Source organism: Opisthorchis viverrini, assembly GCF_000715545.1.
Source record: "Opisthorchis viverrini unplaced genomic scaffold opera_v5_58, whole genome shotgun sequence".
Classification (NCBI taxonomy): Eukaryota; Metazoa; Platyhelminthes; class Trematoda; order Opisthorchiida; family Opisthorchiidae; genus Opisthorchis; species Opisthorchis viverrini.
In genome coordinates this window covers 1,815,478-1,838,568 of record NW_008751716.1, presented here as the reverse complement: position 1 = coordinate 1,838,568, position 23,091 = coordinate 1,815,478, and the positions used below count along the sequence as shown (strand labels likewise).

At 44.2% G+C, this 23,091-nt stretch overlaps 2 protein-coding genes across 2 annotated transcripts in view; one reads left to right on the top strand and one right to left on the bottom strand.

The window, feature by feature from the left end:
* Nucleotides 1-6,283, top strand: part of T265_03949 (hypothetical protein) — a gene marked incomplete at both ends in the record, with an annotated part of 49,979 nt that extends 43,696 nt beyond the window's left edge. The window contains 2 exons of the mRNA XM_009168549.1: nt 818-940; nt 6,124-6,283. Coding sequence (XP_009166813.1) covers nt 818-940; nt 6,124-6,283 — 283 coding nt within the window. The remainder of the gene's footprint in view (nt 1-817; nt 941-6,123) is intronic.
* Nucleotides 6,284-6,845: 562 nt separating this feature from the next.
* Nucleotides 6,846-22,609, bottom strand: T265_13365 (hypothetical protein; the record flags this gene model as incomplete). Its single annotated transcript, XM_009168557.1, has 9 exons — nt 6,846-7,121; nt 8,692-8,776; nt 9,986-10,250; nt 10,506-10,744; nt 14,249-14,402; nt 22,066-22,169; nt 22,220-22,374; nt 22,415-22,494; nt 22,525-22,609. 9 exons carry the CDS (start codon nt 22,593-22,595, stop codon nt 6,961-6,963), a joined length of 1,314 nt encoding a protein of 437 aa, XP_009166821.1.
* Between the last annotated feature and the right edge of the window lie 482 nt (nt 22,610-23,091).

The following is a 23,091-nucleotide window of genomic DNA, read 5'->3' as shown; positions in this document are numbered from 1 at the left end:
AAGAAAACCCTACATTCTCCCACTGCCTCGTGGGTCAGACTTTTGAGTCAGAGGCTCAAGGTGGGGTACCTCAACCAAACCCACTTCCTCGGCCTGGGCAACCGGGAAGTATCATTTGCCCGCGCAGTTCAGCGTCCACCGATGTCCCTCCCCAACCCCTTCCCACTGCAAACGTCGCTGAACCATTTGACTGTCAGACAGTAAGTCTTAGGCAACAGAAAATAAAATCCGCCCTTAGCAAATGCTTAGCCTCAATTGCAGCTTTTCCCTAAATGAAGCACATTGCTCGACGTTAAAAATTAGCTAACTGGAGACGCGCTGATCGGTCGGCAGCATAATGAAGCATAAAGAACTTCTAACTGGTTGATGGCTTGAAAGCTAGTTGAATTTCAAATGAGGTTGGTGGTACTGCTTAACAGACAAGTCGGAAAACGTGCTGCACCCTAATTGTGTTCACCTACTGCGTGTAACGGGGGTGATAACTTATCCTACTAAACTTCTAGTAATATCCGGCAATCATTAAGGATATATATATATGTGCTATCAAACTGAGACTGACTGATGACGGCCTACAGGTCTCTAGGAGAGTGCCTGCCGACCATTCTCATTCGAGTTCCATCAACAGTAACACGCAAACCTTTTGTTGCCATAGCTATGCGCAATCAACAACATATGTATCAAATATCAGCTAACCGTATCCTATGCTCTCCACACATGCTTACCGAATGAATTAATCAAAACCTGTGACCACCACGAACTGTTTTAATATTCCAACAAGTTGAATATGAACTTCCACTTCATTTCATTTTCTCTTAAGACCACCGTTCACCAGCTCGGACCCCATGCGAACTTACAGCATTATTTTGAAGGGAATCAACGCAATTGAGTTCCCAAAAAGCATCACTCGGAATGCCCAATGCCTGATCAAAAGATTATGCAGGTAAGCCAAACTCTCAATGTGCCTATGTTTCACATGGGAGTGATAATGGAAATGTGAACTTTAATCGGGTAAAATGTGATCAGTGAATAGGCCTGGGTTCGCTTGCAGTTGGTGTGCTGTGTTGTCTCATCGGATCCTGGCTACACCGGACAGTCCCACTAATGAAACTATTAACAGGTGTCCAACGATAGGTTGCAGATGATGGGTGATCAATTCTGGATACAGGAATATCATTTTACTGCATGTTTCTGCCTGGAAACAACTCAAAATTATTAATGCTTCTAAACCATAAGTTAGACTAATTGCCAATCATCAAAGTGTCTAATAATTCCACAGCTTTGTTTTCGAAATGATGAACAGATCCAACCCGTTATTGTAAAGTGAGTTGAAATAGCTCCCCAGAGGATGTTGGCTGAAACGTTTTGATATAAAATTTGGAAACGAAAGTGCGGTTCTACCAAGGTAGCCAAATTGCGGTCATTAATGGAAACGCATTACACCGTGCTCGTTTTGCAACTCACTGCGAAATTAGAGGACATGTTCGCAGTTACAAGCAAATGATGAGAAATTAATTCAGTACTCTCTGAAGACCGCATATCCTCTGAACCGGTTGAAGTCCTGCTCTTTTGCAGAACACATTCACCTCAAGCCTTGACGAAATGGGATGGAGACGAACAGGTGTGATCTCAATGATTAACTTGTAAAAAAGAGGTATTTTCAATTAGAACGTGCAAGTTCACTGCGTAATCCGAAAACGATCTACAATAGGAACCACAACTTCCACCTGCCCGAAATTTTGTTTGCTCTCTTTGTAGCATCATGTAGACCAACGTTTGGCGTGTTTCCAAAAATTACTTCAGCGTGTCTGCCCTTTGGGGGTTTCATTCCTTCCAATGACAGAAACTCCCGTCTCAATTGTTCAAGTGTACACTTACCATTTTTCGATAGGCTTCGCACTTCAATTTTGCTGACGCCACAGCTGCTGGCCACAAAGCCAGTTGACTTTCAGTTATTTTTTGAGGTGACTACTCTGAGGTTCTCCATTGTGAGGTCACAGCACTTGAGGTTCTACTTGGCTATTGTGATCACAATGAAGGCTTCAAAGCGTAAACAAAAGCGCACTCTAGCGCGTATCTCGAATTCCTGAGAATTAGAGAAAAACCAACCGACGATCTCGACATGTGCGCCGTTGCCGTTGTCCTCATTTTAGGCGATCAAAGAGGGCGTCATCATCTTCAGTGATAGTAAAGTTTCAATACCTTAGACGGGTGTAGGCATATGTGAAAGGCACAGACAGGCCGGTAATGGGCATCGAACGGTAGCGCCTTTACAGGACTGGAATGTTAGCGGGCAATGGATTCAAAGTGAGAAGTAGGCATATGCGACTGTAAAGGCATCTTCTAAAGCCCCAGAACAAACAGGGGGGCTCACCTTGGAGTCGCCCCTCTTGGAAGATAGTATATCACTCATAATGTGAAGTACTGAGAGAACAGGCTCCAGTATCGAAATTATTATATTCAGGTGTATTGCCAAAGTGTCCCTAGTTGAAAGCGGCTTGCGTTTCCGAGATATTTTTAATTCGTAAATCCTGTCACACTGAATAAGATAAAATATCTAACGGCGAGAGCCCCAACATTTTTCAGATTTTCGCGGGAACTAGAGATCGACGAAGATTGAAGAAAACCAGATCGAGGAAACTGAGAAAACAAACCGATGGATTCGCAGGGAAAATAGCGATCTTGTCGATTGTGTTCGACAGTACTACATTCTGTCAGTAAAGTTTGGCGAGATTCTGAAGTATCGTTTGCCTGATTTATGCAAAACTTGTCGCCCACCACTCACGAGCATAACGTTGGGACTTATTTTGCTGGTACCTGGCTAAACAAACAAACTAAGAACGGTTTGCTGTAATACTGATTCGCCATATACTCTACTTCAGCGCTCCGCGCAATTGATGTAGCGTAGGAAGTCAACAATTCATATTTGCCCTCTGATGTTTGCACGTGATTCAGAATGATTCTACCAACTGTAGGTTGAATTTCATACTCAACGAAAGAGTGGAGTAGAGAAGATATGCCATACGAAAATCAACACGCACATATTGGACATTGTGAGATCTGCTTTCGTTTAGACATAACCCGCACAAGTAGTGCCACCATATTGTTAAAAATTGCAAGTTGAAAATAATATCCTGTCTATAGGTCCAAGGGGGCCAAGTTTGTAGGTCTGAGGAGTGAGGGAAAGTTCCTCTTTGACTTAGATCATTTGTGCTGCGTCCTCGAGTATCACTCAGGATGAGAGTTCCAACCAATGCCGCTATCACTCGTTGTCTAAAGATGTTATCTAAGGACAAATTAAGATGCCGTGGACTCTCGATCACTCGGAGATGTCGTAATCCTGGTAAAAACATGCCCTAACCGTGAACTCTGATGAGACGCCCCAATGCAGCTATAAAACGGCTCCTTGTATCTTTCATGTCTAGTGTTTACCTTATTAAATTGCTACGCGGTGAGGGATCGCTTAAGTTTCAGAGTCGCTATCTTGTGTGATACCAGAGAAGCGGCGTAAAAATCCCAACCGCCTGTATGCTACTTGGAGCAGAGCAGTAGTGCCACGCCATAGAAAAATTCAGCTGCTCACAACTGTCTGATGCGGTAGATTAATTTGTACCAGTGGCCTTCAGTCATTTTTCGACTTCTTTTCTGAAACTAAGCTACAAAACCAAATTAAATTAAATTAAACTAAGTTAACCAAACTGGCTTAGCTTTTTCCACCGAACGGTTAGATGTACGTAGCTCAGTAGTGTGGTGCTGTTTGTGATAACGGAGTGGAACACAAGAGTGAAGCACCAGGGTACCAATCACACAGCCATAAAAAAGTGAAAATTTTATATGGTATAACCCAGTCGATTCACAGTATGCAGACAAGATGCACAAGATCCCCGTATCCTTGGGGAAATGCTCTTGATAAGTTCACAGTGAGCTGAATGAAATTATGAGTCGCATTATAACCGCCACAAGAGTGACTCCGACCAGAAGGAAGACTAACACCCGAGAACCCGGAGCAAAATCCACCCACCAGAACTTCATAAGCACTGTCATCTTTCAAGAAGCCGTTCCAGCCTCTCTAACAAGCCCAGTAATTTGTCTCCAGGACGTGATTTAAGACTCTAGAAACAGGTCATGAACCCCAAAGAATTTAGGGAAATAAAGCTTTGAGAGTTGGATGGTATGGAACGCAAGCGAACGACGGCTTCCAAACTAGCAGAACAAAAGAACAATACAAGTTTGAAACGTTACTGTTACTAAACAGTAGATATTGAACTAATCCTTACTTTGAAGTATATGACACAATTTCAGTGTCTTCTTTTATCTGTGGCTCTTTTGGTTCATCGAATATTTGTAACCATGTACATACAGTTTTCCTTCAACTTTTATCGATCACTTACTGGTTTTAATGAACGGAAGCTGATTCCTGTGTGGTAACTACTTTGAAGGTATTTTGGATGATACTCCGCGTTTTTTTTCACCAGTCTACGTTGATTAGAGGAAGGTGTCGCTTGTATTGAGAACATGTTAAGCATGAACGTACGATTAAAAACTAGATTAAAATAGGTCGAAGACCAAAAGTGACGTTCGTATCACTGAATAACTCAGACAGCTTTCTTTGAAGCAAAATGAAAACATTAGTGGCCGTTCCACTACGTTCAGAACAATAGTTTGTTCGCAAAAAATTACTTAAAGAAGCTGTCACAAACTTCTCGATTAAATCGTTCAAAGTACTGGAAATGCAAGTGAACACTCCTTGAGAGGTAGAAAACCCTTCTTCTCATGGTCGTCAACCACCAGTCTAACCTGGACAGGATGCTCCCGAATTATGCCATAGTTGAAACACTCTTGCAAGACGATATCTAAATAATTGGCAACAGATTTCACAGAAACCCCACACAACTAAATACGACTTGAGCAGTCGGTCAACTTATTTGGGAAACGATCAAATACACTGCAGACTGTAGTTTTGTTCATTTTCTAAGGGAATGCCCAACCGAACGCCTTGGAATGCGTAAAGGAGGGATAGCAGATTTGCGAAAGCACGTATGGTACGAGGGATTTAACTGGAGTGGTCTGCTTGCAAGAACGCTGACGGCGCCAATTCAACCCAAGGTGAGTGTTCGTCGTCAAGTAGGAAAAATACCACATCATTCCGAATTTAGTGGACTCAATCCTTGATATTGCGAACACTGTGATATGGCTTGAAAAACTCAGTCAAGTGGGGTATGCCGCCGTAAATGGCACTCATCAGCTGGACGTGGATGGTTGACCAAGTGGCCTTCTTGCGCCCAGTTCTACCCTGTGGCCAACTTTTGGCAGATCGCGAAATCTGCTGGTTAAAAGTAATAAGGGTCATGTTGTCCGCAGCTACTCAAGTATAATTGCGAACAGGGATGAACGAAGGTACAAGATGGTCCCTGTTGACAGTGAGCTGCATGTATTGGACGGAGTTCTTTCGTTGGCGTGTGATGGAGCAGAGGAGACCAGTCAAATGAATGACAAGTTAGGTAACATGGACTTTTTATTTTGGTGACTGGTTGCTTCGTCCTGGGACATTACATGGGGAAAACCATTTCCTTAAAATTTTTATCCGAAACACCACTGAGGAACAGTACTCTCCGATATGCAGTCCTCTCCGGTTTGCAAAATTAGAGCATGCACCTCTCCTTCGTCTGTGATTCTCTTAACACTGGATTCACGACCTCCTTCGCTTTTGTTCCGGAAAGCACTACTACCCAAGACTGCAATAGTGAATGTATTGAAAGCTCCTGGTTGGACTTGCTGGTTTATCTCAGTTTTTCACTGATACCTTTCTTTGCATACATTTTATTGTTGATAATTTGATAAATATGGGCCATCCGGTGATAGAATTAAGACTTCACTCTAACCCTCCAGTCTTATCCCCTTGGATTTACAGTTGATAGATTTTCAAGTCAATGCACATGCCAGATTAGCGTAAACCGAATATCATAGTGCTCGTTTTGCAATGGAGAATATCGGTATGGCTCGACGTCACAGACGAATCTAGACAGATACTGACCCAATTAACTCAAATCCAGACTTTGGGATATTTCAATAGCTCCGATAATGTGAACAGAAAGTGCACAATCCGTATTTTATTCCGTTTTTTAGGTATCGTCACCAACAGATATTTCAAATTTCGATCGATACAATGATGATGATGAACCGGTGCAAGAGGAGGAAAACGACTGGGACCCGGATTTTTAAATACGTTGTTTTTCATTATTTGGGTTCTCACGAGACTACCTATTTTGGAATAAATGTTTTTTGAAGCTCCGGTGCACTGTGACCGCCATAAAAATGCATTACCAGGATTAATTACTTCATTGAAGTAAGAGATGGTAGATCAGGTTGCATGGTTCGTTGATGTATTCGCTGAACTTAGCAATTAAGTTGTTTGAGGAATGACATTGCCGTTGACAACACTAGTCGGACAAAGCGAGTAGCGTGTGAGATGGTTTAGCCAGTAAAGAAGTGGGGATTAAGTTGTTTCAAGCACCTTCTATTGAATATGCGATGGTTCTCTGTTTGCCTCCAACCTCACCAATCGAACGTAATCACTAGGCAATTTTCGAACATATGGTCTGTAGTTGTTTTTAATCAGTTGGGGAAAGGTTTGGAACCAATGGAAAAATCATCGCTTCATCAAGACAAAAAACACCTGTTAAGAATTATTTTTAAGCACTTAATGGCCGCCCGCATGCAGCGGAGACACGCAGGGTTTTCTTCAGTATATTCAACCTGGCACATTATCTATCATCCTTCTCACATGGCGTACCTAAAGCTCTGAGAAAAAAAGACGAACGCCTAACAAATGTCCAAAAGAAAAACACTTCGTGATCAAACATTTTATATCTTTCGAAAGCAGTACGTTGAGGGTCACCTGTGCCCGAGGCGCCAAGCAACAATCCGAATAGTTATACTATGCGGTACGGATGACGTCGAAGTTCACAAAATGGGATCAACCGCCATGCGCGCAGAGAGCTGTTCGTGAACCCAGTCAGGATGAGCTGCTTCAATTCCTTCGACGATTCGATTCACCGATGTACATAAACTATTTATCTGACCACTCCAAGAAGCTAGAACAGGGTCTTCGCCAGAAGTGGGGACTGTAAAAAGAACACAGAAACGAAAGATTTCAGTCATAAAGTGAGGGAAATGAAGCATACTATTGGTGAAACTCTTCAAAACGGTCCTATTGAATTTTCCTCAAATTTCTAATACTACTTAGGAAAAAGTTAGAATCAGAACGAGATATACAAACCAACTCCATACGGATTCAGTTCAGTTCGGTTCAGTCAGTCAGCTATGAACTACGTGCAAGAAAGCGCAAATTCTAGCTGCTAGAATTTCGGTTGCCGGAATATGGGAGAGCAGGGAAGACACAGCTAAATATTGGAGGCGACGGCATAATCTGCAACTGCGCAAAGCGGGACTATTTAGAGTTACTTCGGGCTCCTGATAGGTTTTACGCGTATTTCGAAGGTGTTGAATGATTCGCCGGTGGTCCCGGTCAACCGTTTGACGATGGGAATTTGAGGATTTTAGAGCCGAACATTTCCAACGCATCCTTCCTCAGGGGGGTGGGGAAGCAGCACATCTGTTTCCATAAATATGAACACACTAATTGCGTGGAGAAAACAATTTACCGCATTCATACATCTACCGTGGAGGATGGTGCGACTTTACCTCCATCCCGTGGTATGAGGACTCGTTGCTCTTCGTCCGGCTGCTTTTCTCGAGCCTTCCTGGTTTGGTTGCACCTTGCGGAACGGAGTTCCGGCAACCATGGCCAGCGGAAGCACTGCGGCACTCAAACCCGGACGCCACGTCAAGGTGGCAGTTTTTGGTCTGACACGCATTTCAGAACAGAATGTTATTAAAGTTTGGCAATTTTTCCCAAATAATTTACCCCCTGTCAATTCAGAAACATTCAAATTGGAATACTGATCCTCAGTCCATTCAATTTTCCGGTAAAAATCAACCTTACTCTAAGGGCATCTGGGTGGTAGTCATGTTGAATTGATAGCAGAAATAGCTAATAGAAATGAACTTCTCTCATTCAAAGTAATTCATTTGGCACTCTGATGTACTTTTTATGAAAGTATGATGATAAGATATTTTTTATGAAAGTATGAAGATATATAATAGTATATAATATATAATATACTATATATTATATAATAATGATATAATGATAATATATAGTGTAAAGTTTGTAGTTAGTAGTTCATAGATGGTACCTTGAAAAATCACGTGTCCGACCCCCCCACACACACACATTTGAGTTTCAATGAAAACGAAGGCACTTGCGTGGCTAAGCGGAAGTTAGTTCATTAACTATTACCGATAGATATGCTGCTAGCAAAGTTGGCTGCGACGGGCAACGAAAACCCCTTGGCAACAGCTGTAGACCATACAGACTCTACCACAAATCTCAACACTTTCGGCGGCTGAGATATTCTGGTGTACTCACTCAATCTCGTAGCAGCACTTTCAGCATTGAAAACACAAAACATATACCAAATCGCATGGTCGGTTGATATTAGGGTGGTTCTGACTGGGCGCTGAAAGTTTGGTTCAACGGACTTTCTTGATTGTGAACGTCACGTGAAGGAGATACAGCAGCATTAAAAAAGGATTTAATGAGTAAAGTTGGATAGAATCTCGCACTTTTACCTTTGAAATGAATAGCTCCGTCGATCTGGTCGATTTGCCCCATCAACCTGTCTTCAGTGATCATCTGGGATGCGACGGCTTCAGCCTGAAAAGTACATGCGGAAGCCCACAATTTGTGCCATTCTGGGGGATAACACAACTCGAAGACAAAACTTTAGGCTCCAAAGGGAAAATGAGGGGCTTCCCTGCCTCCGAAAAAAGGGTCTTCCTGTTCCGATAGTTTGATTCCAAAAGCAAGAAAACGTGAACATCCCAAAGTTGATTGTCGGAATTCGTGTGACGCGTATTGATGGCAAAACAACTATGGCGTGCATTCCGGTTTTTCGGATAAAGTAAACATTGACTTTCTATAATACACATTTTATGTGTCCATAAACCTTGCATGACCCAAAAACACCGCAATGTATGCGAACAGCTTGAGTAAGCAAGGGCTTTAGACCACCCAGGAATAGTAACATAAATTAAACCACCAACAAACGGGATGGGCTGTAACTCATTTGCGAACCCAACACCAGACCCTGGTATTAACCAGAGGCTCAACAGGATCTCTCACTAACACCAACATAAGTTGCAAATGAACGTATCTCGCCACTTGCACACAATTTGGTGTTCAAGTAGAACATTGGGTTGGTGAAAACTCATGAACTACGTTTAGCCGATGAACCACAAAAAACGAAACCGGTAGTAGCCTGCCACAGTTTCCGCCGGCTTCCTTGTAAGTAGCATGCCATGACAAGAACGGTATTTAATGCGCGGATGACCTTCACATTCAGAGATGACAATCTGCGTACCAATCCAGGAGCAAATGATAAGAAGTTGTACTTTCGGGCTGCATTAGGCGTCTTGGTACGTACAGCATAGTATAGGATAACCCAATTACTCCGAACAAATAAACATGTCAGGGGGAATAACGCACCGAAACCACTTCACAACCGCAGTTAGGCGCTGCTACTGCCAAGAGGCTTACCCCGCACGCAACTGCTCAGAAGATCGAGCCAATGCAGTATCAAGACGAGCTCTGATTGGCCAACGCTGTGGACCCAACAGCCGAAAATGGACCAGTGTCCGCCGAATGCCACTTGACAATGATGGCCCATCCAGGATTTTCAATGTTTTCGCCGCATGCACTTTAAGTACGACGGGCTGTGCCTGTGTTATGCTCTGGTTTTGGGCATCAACACACGTTTCGGTGAAAACGCTAGCTTGGAAGGTTCAGACCAAGAAGTAAGCTGAGGAATTACTGCCATTACGAAACTATCCTTCCGACCGCAGTGCAAAAACTGATAGGACTCACTTCCGTTGCTGTAATTTCCAAAAGGTCGCCCAAATTGGCTAGACTGATGTTGTTGTAGATTAAGCTGGCTGCAAGCATGTTGTGCTCAACTACAGCACGCTCCAACAGTTCTTGTATCGAGTGGCTGGTGGTATTCGGAGGTTTCGATCCAGCTGATACCGTTGCACTAGCAGCTGGCGGGGGGTGGAGCAGATGGGGATAGAACTTTTCGAACAGCGGTCCAAGGGTGCGCAAAGAGCACCGTTTGATAAGTCGACCCATGTACCTAAATGAGGTGAAATTAAGATTTAACCACACGAAAGCGGCATGTCGAACATTTTTATACCCTATAGATCCGTTACAAGGGTACCCCACATAATGGTATCTTGCAATCCTGAAGCGAACTCAGTGACAAAGACAGCATATTAAAAACCAGTAGGACTAATATACCAACAGCTATAACGTGGTGCCGGATTTACAACATACGTATCCCATTCGGAATTGGAATTCTTAAGCAATGTTCTTTAATCAGCTGACTCACATCTTCTCTAATATAGGATAAGCTTCGAAGGCTTGACAACGTTCATCTTTGTACAGCGTAGCCAAAAGACGAGTGCGCTGGTGCCCGGCACTGGCCAACAGGGCAGCCGCTAATGCACGTTCCAAAAATGATACGCGTTCGGCTTCATCCATCCAGGGAAAACGGATCGACAATTCAGCATAACGCTGACCAGCTTCAAGGAATCTGTGTTTGTGATCCAGTAAGTGAGCGTACGCAGTCTGTGAGAAGGATGAGGGAGAATATGAGGGGTGCAACAGTAATACCAGTGAAAGCAAGGAGGCCTCCTCTGCGGAGTCATTTATTAGAAGATGCTAGCTGAACAGTTACAGATTATTGGACAGGGAAGCATCTTATTTATAGAAACTGAATATCCATCTTCTCTTTGAACGCATCTTTCTGAACTTTCCTCGATATTCACTGACTGTTGCTCAAATCCAAGCAAATGCTACAAAGCGACTCCCCGAATTCCACGACAGATCTCCCTTTTCAAGAGACGCAAAGCGAATTTACAAGAAAACATACTGCTCACATGCCGCCCTCATCAGTAGTATCACCGTTATATCAGTAAGTGATGAGAAAAAAATACTAAAACAACTTCAGCTGCGATACCATCTCAGTGCATTGCTGTCATGCAATCCAGAGGAAGCCAGAGCTGAGATACTGCCAGACTGCCCAAGCAGAGGCAGGGGTGTTCCATGTTACTGCCAGTTGCGGTAGACAGTCTGTGGCACCAAGGCATATTCGTTCGCTCACCGTGTGGCCAACTAACTCAGTATTGTGACGTTGGTTCATGTGCAGTGCGCTGCCCTCATTGCAGCCAACAGTTGCCAGAACATCCACGAGATGAGCTGCAGTATCACCCGCGAATCAAGTCCCATAAATCGACTTCTCAGTTACTTTCAGACAATCGGTTAGAATCCGAATGGCTATTCACATAAACTTGAGGATATCTTCAGAAAACATTGTATTCCTCCGGCTTTTGTTGTGTTAGTCCTATCGACTTTGTTTACCATAATCGGACGGTCAGAGTAAACAGTAAATCAAACTGGAAGCGTATAATATAGGGGGTCTCCCGCTGAGGATCCGAGAGACCATCACTTCTACGTCGTACCTGATTACCTGGACTTTGCTGGCAGATGACAGACACACTGCGTTTCGAAGTGGTGAGCGTGGGAATTAAATGAGTTGCGTGTCCCAGCAGGAACCCAAATGTCACACTACTCCACTGCTCCGCAATTCATATTCCTTCAGTTAAGAGCTCAGAAAAAGTGAATGATTCTGGACTCGCCTAAAAGGTCAGAAAAATGTCCCACTGCCAGCCAATTAAGCCGGGAGAAGTTCTATGCTCAATGTTGGCATACTTTTAATAATGCCATACGAGAAACTCCAGATAGCGTGTTCTGGATATGAAATGAATAGTCATGGACGAATAACCAAAACGGCCGGTTAACGCGGAAAGCATTATTTGGTCCCAGTGATGAGATGTTAGAGTCAGTCAGTAAGAAAAAATAATAAGCCATGGTTGACGTATGGAATAACTAAGATCAACGCACCAGTTCTAATTACTAAATTGACCAAAATATGAAACATGACAAGGAGTGGTGAAGCAGTGACAGTGATTCAGTCAGATAGTAAACCATTAAAGTCCACGTTCAGTACATATAACAATACAATCCACATGAATATCCAGTTTCTGAACTGCCTCTGGAAAAACTGAGTGACATGACAGGGCTCATCGCACACACTTGTTAGCCGAACATCTGCAAAGAAGGTGAAAGCCGTTCAAGTCGATACTGAGCTACGATCGCGTAACAACGGAGTGTAGATGTGGGGAATAGTCACAATGCTTAAGGATGAGTGTAAGCAGGAACGAACGAGTGGACTTGAATGTGCATATGTATAACAAATAGGGAAAGGGTTGTGGCACAAATAGGCCAACATTCGAAGAAGGAAACGCTGTAGGTATGAACTGATCACTAGTTTAGATGCGGGTCGAGTAAGATCGGTCATTTCCCTTTCTCATCTAGCACAAGTATCCCAACACGTACGACCCAACATCAAAATAGAAGTTTAAAAGATTACGAAAAGCCGCATCCATGCTATGGATCTGGAGTCGACATGGCTTCGAAGCATTATACCATTTTCATGGTAATAAGAACTCGGACGTCTAACAGAACGTTCGGACAGTTTTTCTTGAGATTTTAAATCCGTATTTTCGAAATCGATAGTCAACCGCACTTTTCATCCGAAAGAAGCCTCTAAAGGCTATCCTAATTTCATCAGGAGCCACCAATTAGTTGACATGTGATGACACGCGTAGCTATTGACAATAATCATGCAATGTAAACCGTACAAGACGATTTTGTTCAGACATGTTAATCAGAATATTTTTTTTCGGGCTGGAAATCAAACCCGATACACCGATACACCCGATACACTTAAAGGCAGCAAAGCACCTACGACAAGGTAGATCCTTGTACGGCCGATCGTGCCCGAGTAACTGATCATCTCTGAGGGCTCCATGAATCCCAGACCGACTACGCTTTATCGTATCTTGTTTTTTTCGGCTGGAAATCAAACCCGATACACCGATACACCCGATACACTTAAAGGCAGCAAAGCACCTACGACAAGGTAGATCCTTGTACGGCCGATCGTGCCCGAGTAACTGATCATCTCTGAGGGCTCCATGAATCCCAGACCGACTACGCTTTATCGTATCTTGCCAAACTATTCAATTCAGCTGAGATCATTGTACCGTCTCCATGTGAGTGTGACCGAGAGTAAGTAGGTTCAATATCGCAACTAGGGTATGTGCCACCCAGTACCAGAGGGTGGATGAGGTGTTTTCACCAGTCAAAGGGCGCTATAGCCTTGTGTGTTGGTTGTCTGTCCGGGTGAATTGGCTCAAACAGGATTCCAAACATAAATTGCTCTGATGGATTGGGTGGTCGAGTACTCTTAGAGTGTGACGGTGATGATGGCGTTGCTGGCCATCCGTTCGCTGCAGTTTTTCCTCTTGTCCGACTTAGACAACAACGGAGTTGCGATTGGGGCAAGCAACCTTCCTAATAATGCACTAATTGCTTGGATCCAGTATCCTTAGTAGCTCGTTTCAAAGGGCCCCCGTGAGCCTGTCTGTGATAGCTGTTTGCGCCCCCACATCCTTATCGGACCCTACGGTGAAAACGGAGTCCTACAAACAATTACAATGGGTGTTCAACAAGACCTTAAAACTATACGTCTTAATTGTAACGGATAACTGGGATAATCGAGCTGGTGAACCAGATGACATGTGCTACATACTTGGCCGGTTCGGGTTGCATCAGCGGTGTGAAAACGGTGAAAAACTCGTTCGTCCGCCCAAACTCGGGACCTCAAGACCAGTCCGATCTCAATACCGTCTCAACTGCAAAGAGTCAAATCAACTGGAGATCGTTGCCATCACCGGAACAGAAAAGTCCCCAGAGTAAAGAACAGATTTCTGTTGAGGTAAACAAATTCTTCATCTGTGCACTTCCCGGAATACTCCACAGACAGGAGCGGTCGAGATGCTGTTCAGCTCAAACCTGAACCTTCCAGTCAATAAGTTCACGCGCTAACCACAAAGCGATCTCAAACTCAGTACAGTTCAGTCGTATTGAGCTCCCATAAGTAAGTGTGACACAATGCGATAAGAGTACAGTCACAAGTTTATCATGAAAGGAACGTCCTTAACTCACCTTATACCGGAGGAGTAGATTCTGATCTTCACATTCTGGTTGTAACAGGGAAGCTCTATTAACATATGTCTCTGCATCGGAGATCTGTTGGAGCTTCAAGTAATACTCAGCTATTCGAAGATATATATCCATTTTGAACGTGACGGCGTATGTGCTGGAGAGAATCCGCAGCGCAAAGAACAAACAGATGAGAACGTGAGAAAACCGTGAGTATATGCGTGAATATATATCAGCAACATTAATAACTCTGCCGTGTTTTATGAAAAACGTGTCACACTCAAGGTGGCCCGTGCACTCGGATATATCAATCGAGTATCATCACAGTATTGTAGAAGATTTGTCTTCATTTTGGCATTGTGTCGAAATCAGTCGTGTGCTAAAAATTGGGGAAGTTGCCAATCATCCACATGTAGCACGAGACTGGAATGAACACCTGAATCCCCCCCTCGGGAATCGTGAGATGCATCCTAGTGATAATTTTTAAATTGGTTCTCAAATCGCCCAAATTCGAACTATACTTGCTTCTGTGTGGACTGCTGGTACCGCGCAGAGGACATCTGCCAAAAATTTTTTACAAAATCATTCACAGTAAAGATGTCACGGAAACTTCTAATGGTACGGCAAAGAATTGAGCAGATCGATATATTGAAACCACCTAATCATTCATAAATCGATAGGAAACTTCCTGGGGACCTATGAAATGTATAAAAACAAATGAATGCCTCCAGGAATCCAATAAAGACTCTTGAAAAGTGGGAAAACCAGAAATTTTATTCACTTCCCACAAATAACCAATAACACTTCCTTCCTTCAACTGGATACCGATGGTGCTACAAAGTCCAACACAGTATAGAATTGGAACGAATGAGATGATAGTATACACCGATTCAACAAAATACCCATGATTGCTTCTTTATTCCATACGGGGAAAAACACTAGGCAAAACACAACGATCAGTTTGTAGTATCAACCTGTCTAGTTGCTTTGTTGTGATCACCGACATTCCGACTCATAAGACGTTGCACGAAAAAGCTACATAGCCCTTAGCTGACGACCATAATTCTGTTAACCACTTCGTAATTCCAGTTCAAACTGTTGCTTCAAATGAAACGGGATAATTCTGAACAATAGGCTGAGTTAATTTCCAGTTTATTTTCCCAAAACTCCGCGAATGTTCTGTTTCAAACTCTGGCAAAAGGACTTGAATGCTACCTATCTTATTTTTGTCCAAATTCAGTTTCCCCAAGTCTTCCATGATTCCATCAGTTTTATTACCTGTAACATCTTTGCACATGTAGGTTCAGTCACGCAAGCAGATAAAATACCTATCTAGTATGTGTTATCCAATACTCACCTACATGAAAACTTGCATTTTCACCATCATAATGAAAACCAAACAAACTGTACTGGAAAAGTAATACCTAAATGGACGAGATGGATCAGTGGTTAGGGCGCGAATTTACTGACAGGAAGGTCCGTGATTCGAAACCAACCTCTGCATCTCAATTTCCCCTGGGTTTCCCAACCATCTTGCTTCCTTCGGGTGGCATGGCTACTACGCACCGAAAGGGTGTTACAGCTGAACGATTGCTTCATTGGCCCCAGCAACTTAAATTGACCTCCGTAAGTAGTGGCGTGCTGTTCGGAAAAAGTTCCGGAGAGTTTGCGTGCATCATTCTAAAAAAACAATTTTATACCTCGTGAAATGACTTTGCGCATAAAATTGAGATTACATATAACTGAGCCTTCACAGTTGGCTGCGAACTTCATATCATGACTGGAAAACTATCCGAAGACCCCAATAACTGTATAAGGATTGCTTTGCTGATGTTTTGAACGCAGCGTTCTAAGGAAACCAAAAAACCGGGTCGTTCCACGCATACCACTCGTACTATCTCATCATCATCATCATCATCAGCTGTAAGAACCACGTACTTGTAGTATATAGCGATTGTAGCTGCCATAATTTCGTCCATCGATGATTTGGGGAGGTAGGGGAGTAGCTGCGCATTGCATGTGGGAGCTGATAAATTGGTGCGCAAAGACAAGGTTGTCAGTGATTGAGGAGATTGGGAAGGAAGGTAATGCTCCGAAGACACCGATGGTCAAAGACTGGGACTTTTGACTTCCTCAAGATGCAGCAGCCAAATTTCTGACCCCTTTGATAATATGGAGCACACCGCGAAATTGTAAGCTCGACCCTTGGCGGACAAGTTGATGTCACGTCTACACCACACGTGATACATGTCCACGAAAACCGCCGCGGTCTCCTCAATCCGGAAGGAAATGTCATCTTTCGCGAGACCACCGAGACCGACACAGCTGCCCAAATATAAAAGTTTGTCTCATCCGCAAGCATGGGCCCACTGAGCCATGAGACAGCACTTTGCACTTTGCAGGTGAGAGACGCATGCCAAACCGTGACGACGAATTATTTGGTTTAATTTTGTGTGCATTGCCACGGCGTCAGATTCGATGAGAGCTATTTCGTATGGATACTCGATACATGTGGACGAATGCCTCACAAGCATCAGAGGCTGGTAGTGGGTCGTTCGTGATCGATTCAATGATGAAGTTGAGGAGAAATGGTAAAGAGGACAACCTTGCCTGACACCTGATGTGGTGGACTCAGATGAGAACATCCTGTAGAACTTCACACGTCCGCTGGAGTTGGCGTACAACGTCCTAAGAAGAGTCAAGAATTTATGGGGGACACCTTTGCTTCACGGACACTGCCCTGGTGCCTGACGGTCCATTGAGTCAGACGTAGTTTTTAAGTCCAGGGGCACAACCAGTGTTGGTCGCTGGAGGCAAAGTCGTTGTCCCAGAATCTGTCGGAGGGTGAAAATGTGATCGATTAATCCTTATACAGGACGGAATCTACCTTGATCTTCACAGATCTGTCCTATACTGTCTTGTAGTATATAGCGATTGTAGCTGCCATAATTTCGTCCATCGATGATTTGGGGAGGTAGGGGAGTAGCTGCGCATTGCATGTGGGAGCTGATAAATTGGTGCGCAAATACAAGGTTGTCAGTGGAGTTATGATTGAGGAGATTGGGAAGGAAGGTAATGCTCCGAAGACACCGATGGTCAAAGACTGGGACTTTTGACTTCCTCAAGATGCAGCAGCCAAATTTCTGACCCCTTTGATAATATGGAGCACACCGCGAAATTGTAAGCTCGACCCTTGGCGGACAAGTTGATGTCACGTCTACACCACACGTGATACATGTCCACGAAAACCGCCGCGGTCTCCTCAATCCGGAAGGAAATGTCATCTTTCGCGAGACCACCGAGACCGACACAGCTGCCCAAATATAAAAGTTTGTCTCATCCGCAAGCATGGGCCCACTGAGCCATGAGACAGCACTTTGCACTTTGCAGGTGAGAGACGCATGCCAAACCGTGACGACGAATTATTTAGTTTAATTTTGTGTGCATTGCCACGGCGTCAGATTCGATGAGAGCTATTTCGTATGGATACTCGATACATGTGGACGAATGCCTCACAAGCATCAGAGGCTGGTAGTGGGTCGTTCGTGATCGATTCAATGATGAAGTTGAGGAGAAATGGTAAAGAGGACAACCTTGCCTGACACCTGATGTGGTGGACTCAGATGAGAACATCCTGTAGAACTTCACACGTCCGCTGGAGTTGGCGTACAACGTCCTAAGAAGAGTCAAGAATTTATGGGGGACACCTTTGCTTCACGGACACTGCCCTGGTGCCTGACGGTCCATTGAGTCAGACGTAGTTTTTAAGTCCAGGGGCACAACCAGTGTTGGTCGCTGGAGGCAAAGTCGTTGTCCCAGAATCTGTCGGAGGGTGAAAATGTGATCGATTAATCCTTATACAGGACGGAATCTACCTTGATCTTCACAGATCTGTCCTATACTGTGTTCAGTCAACCTTTCAAGGATAAGATCAGAGAGCTAATTCGATGTCACAGCTACAAGCCTGAAGACAGCAATTTTCGCACAGCATCCACATACCCTTTTTGAGGATAGGGATAACTGTCAACATATCCCATTTTACAGGTACTTTTTTTCGCTCTATGTCGCACTAATGAGCTTTGTTAGACGAGTCACCAGGGATTCTCCGCCTACTTTGAATAGGACTGGATACAAACCGTCTAGTTCTGGTGCCCTCTCACGCCCCAGTACGGATACTTGGTACTTTATTTTCTTTCCAACGGGCGATTAAGGTTCACATTCCATTTGCTCATGTGCGCTATCTCCGGAGGCTGTGTTGCAAGAGGCCAGCTAAACTGTTTTCTGAAATGTTTGGCCCATCTTTCAAGTTGACGTGTTTGCGAGTGAATCGTTGAGACATCTATTTCACTTATCTTTTCGCTGACCGTTGCTTTTCTAGGGCCAGTCGATCGTATCAGTTGACATAGGGGACGGATGCTTCCGGTAGCAAAAGACTTCACTAGCTCCTGAGCTTTCGATGTCCGCAGAAGCTCTCGCTCTTTCCTAAGGCTCTTCGCTATTTGGCGCTGTCGCACTCGTTGCCTGCTGGTATGGATATCCTGACATCAACCGAGACTAGCAATCCCGCTATATGCAACGGTTATTTGATTGCATCGGAGAACTCGGAGACATCGCACAGACAGCACTGAAGGCCGCTAGCATATCTTCTTTCAAATTTCGCCATGGTTCATCCACATGCTTGCTACCAGCACCGTATTTAGTTTACCGTCGAAAGTTGAGCTAGCCATGGCAGTTCTTCCAAGACGGTGGACTGGCATGTTTTTTGCTGACTTGCGAAGGCCTGAAGGTGAACGAACTGTCAAGCGTGCAGGCACCATGGCGTGATCGGAATCATTTTGTGTGCTCAGGAAAGAATTGTAGCTTTCCATCGGTGGCTGATGGCCACGTGATACAACTGGGTCCACGACTGATTTTCCGTTGGTGGTCGCCAGGTTACAAGATGCAAACGTTTATGCTACAGGTTCGTACTGGCCAAAATCAGTTCATGATAAACACACAAATGGAAAAGTCGTTCTCGGTTTTCCGGGTGACAAACATCGACTTCGATTCGACCGCCCAAATTTGATTCCAAGGAGCTCAGAAAACCGAATTGGGTATTCATATCGCCCGCAAGGATCACGATATCAGTGCTTTTTGCTCGACGAATAACGCCGGATAACTCAAGATAGGAAGTACGCTTCTCAGCGTCAGAACTGCAGTTCGTTGGATCATAAGCCGACACTACAAATGGGAACCGCTTTTATGTCGAAGCATTGAGCTGGATAAAAGGGCGCAAATATGAGTGTTCACTGGGATGCAATCCAGCAAAGCGCGTTCAGCTCTGAGGTAGAGTGCAACTCCCACATCATATTTTCTGCGAGTCATCATTTGTGAATCAGCGGACACATGGCGGGAGAAATGTGAAAGAACTGAGTTTGTCCTTGGCGTTCTGATATGCATAGCCACGCTGGTCTTGTGTGCGCGTTCCGTGGACAAAGTGTACATTAATTTTAATGGGGTGTAAGGTTTCAGCGAGCACTGCCTGTTTGCCAATCGACACATAGCAGGGAAGTTAACGGTAGAAAAATCTCGTAGATTCAGCAAGGTGTTAGGCAGCGGGGTGTGTAAGACTCATCGATCAGACAAGTGGTAGTCAAATGACCCAGCAACGCTTGCTTGTTTGGTGCGAAGGGTGGAGAAACATCGCCGGACGAAGAACTGTGCGAGGAAATGATAATTCCCGGTTGCTAAGGCCAGGGAGGGGATTTGGTTGAGGTACTCCACCTTGAGCCTTTGACTCAAAAGTCCGACCCACAATGCAGTGGGTTTTTTTCGGTGACCCTGTCACTATCCCCTGACCCAAAAGTCCGACCAGCGAGGCAGCGATCAGTAAGGTTTTCCTTGGGGAACCTTCACGAAGTCAATGACTTAATAGTCTAACCTGTTCGGCTGCTGGGGGTGGCTTAGCCCTAGGACACAGTGAGTGGGGTTTTACTGTCTCAATCCTGATGCAGCTGCGCACAGCAGGTGCCCTTTGAATTATTTCGACCATATTGAATAATGCACCGGTGGTCACGGCCAACTCTTGGGCGACCGGGGTGTGCGGTTTTCAGGGCCGATTGTTTCTAACCTATCCTTCCGCGGCGAAAGGCAGAATCTTTACTCCCATAAATGTGGACATTCCAATCGCCTAGGGGGAATAATTTACCGCTTTCACACTCCTATCGCTGAGGACAGTATGACTGCCCCCAGACCGCCTCGTAGCACGGTTACTCGTAGTACGAGGTCTCGCTGCTCTTGGTTCCCCGTTGGCCTTCCTGGCATGGTTGCACCTTGTGAAACGAAGTTACCATCAGTTTAGCCGCGGTATCATTGCACCATTCAGGCCCGACCCTCACATCAAAATGTCATTTTAGGTCTGCATCTACTATCTAGTTTTGGAGCAGTGTAGAAGTCTGATTGAGGACCTCCTATCACGTCGAAGTGTGACGTACATAAAAAGCATCTCAAAAATGTGCTCCATCCTCAAGTTAGTTCCAAAATTTTGGCGGAACGTTGAACGCATGTCTGCTCTTTTCTGTCTAATAAGCAATAGCAACCACTCTAGAGAATACCAAGGTGTGGGTCACGTTGTTATCATATGTCTAGTAGGTGTTCGGTTTTCGCGCAAGGGCTTGTCACATTACGCTTCTTCTGGTGAAATTTAGTCTCTTTCTCCAATACGACTGAATTTCAAAGGTTAGCTATTCTAAAAAGAGAACTCCCGAAGCTCTGAAAGCGACATAAACACTACGAGAAGCTAAGAAACATAATTAAGACAACACGAGAACAATGGGAAATCTAACGCAGAAACAGTTACAGAAAGGCTACAAATACCATTCTGTCCAGCTGCAATTCACCTTAGAAATGGTGGGACATCGGGCTCTGAATACTGGACGTGAACGCTTCTCCCATTGGGGCTATCAAATTCAAAGTGGTTGGCATGTCTTCTCTGTTCTCAGGACCACCTTCAGGGTTCCGAAAACCAAATCTGTTCTTCAGCTGCCAGAAGAATTTTGGAGAGACTTTTGAATACGATGTGGCCGGCACTAACATGACTAACACGTGAGCACAGCATGACTCGCCTCTGTCTATTGCCTAGGCTGGCTACACGTGGCTATACGGCAGTTCTGTGACGTCCCCTGGGTTCCTGGTACATCCCTTAGAGCAGATACTAAGGCGAATGCCACTCCAAAAAGGTCGGATGTAACGAATAAACCTAGGGAATTAGAGAGACAACACACGAGTACGTTAGATGAAGCAAGTTAATTGTCATTTTGGTGCCCCCTAGTTCGCCCATAAAATAATCATATCTGTCCTGCGCACTCACTCCTGGTACTCGGTGCACAGCTGGGTGTAAAGATGCACAATGGACCATATAGACACCAGTGTGGAAGTCACTTAAGTGCGGAACAAAATGAGTCAACAACCAAACGGAAAACTGGACCAATGTGAATCGCCTGTTTCCGTTTGTTAAAAGGCGAACGTAACACCTGTTACCTTGATAGCCAAGATCCTCAAATAGGCTCATGCATGTGTGCACGGAGAATTCGGTACCCTGTGTGAGCATGACAACCAATGCTCACCTTTAGTTAAGGGGCACAACCCAGATGGCAATTTTATGCTCCAGGGGTCAACCTCAATCGGGTCGTGCCCAAGTACCTGGTAGAAATGTTTGCTAAAAAGTCAAAACATCTGCAAGAATATATGGAGGCGTAATAGGGCCTCTTAATCTGAACTGAGCTTTTAGGAACACAGAACTATAACAAACACATCAAAAAATGGAAATTGTGAAAACGTACCGCTGTCCACTTTCGAGTGGAATTTCGGCCAAGACGCTCGCAGCTTCACCCAGACAACCTGTCGCTTCTAGCCTGCGAGAAAGTTGGTTTCTAAGTTCCACAATCTATTAAAGATGTAGGAACAAATGGGCTGTACGGGAGAGGTCATTCAAACCTGCGATTCAAAGGCTATATTTCTTGATTGCATGCGGTTCAATATTGTTTGAAATGCTGCAATAGCCAACTGATCATCGGCGACATCTCTCACACAATTAATCAATTCATCACAAAACTTCTTGGTCGATATCACCGTAACGCTCTCCTGAGAAACTGTAAATGTAAATAAACACCAACCCAATACCACACTCACTTTCGACAACAATATGGTTGATATGTTGTAGAAACTCATCCCCTGTGCACTGAGAGATGATCTGAAGTAGGTTCACAAATCTACATTTATGATAAGCCGAAATTAATTACTTGTCGTTGGCTTCTTTAGGAATTTTACAGCTGATCACCTCACCAAGAGTAGCCGTAATATCACGGGACATGGTAAGATTCAAGACTGTAAACGTATTGATGAGCAAACGAAATAAATTAGTTAACTGATTTGTAACTGTTACAGAAAATATTTACTCGTGTAAATAAACTAGTAATCCAAATGAAACACCAAATCTCATCACCTGAACATCTGTAATCGAAAAATCCCCCCACGCAACTGAGTGTAATTCTGTGTACTCTGTATAATTCACTTGGATTCAGATAACTACGTATGTTCATTTAAAGCCACGCTTCTGGTTTGGATTATGATCAAGATAAAGCAAGCCCAGGACATGTCAGAATCACGTTTGCTAATTTATGCCACTTATGACGTCAAAGCGGTATATCACTGGATCTCAAAGGTTGCGTGCACAATCTTGCAGTAAGAGCTATGTTATTACACAGTTGCGAAATATTGCCCTGCAGACAGATGATGTGAGGCGGTCTTCCGGTTTTGACCACCGATGCCCCAGGAGCGTTACTGGTATCGTATTCTATCAACGAACT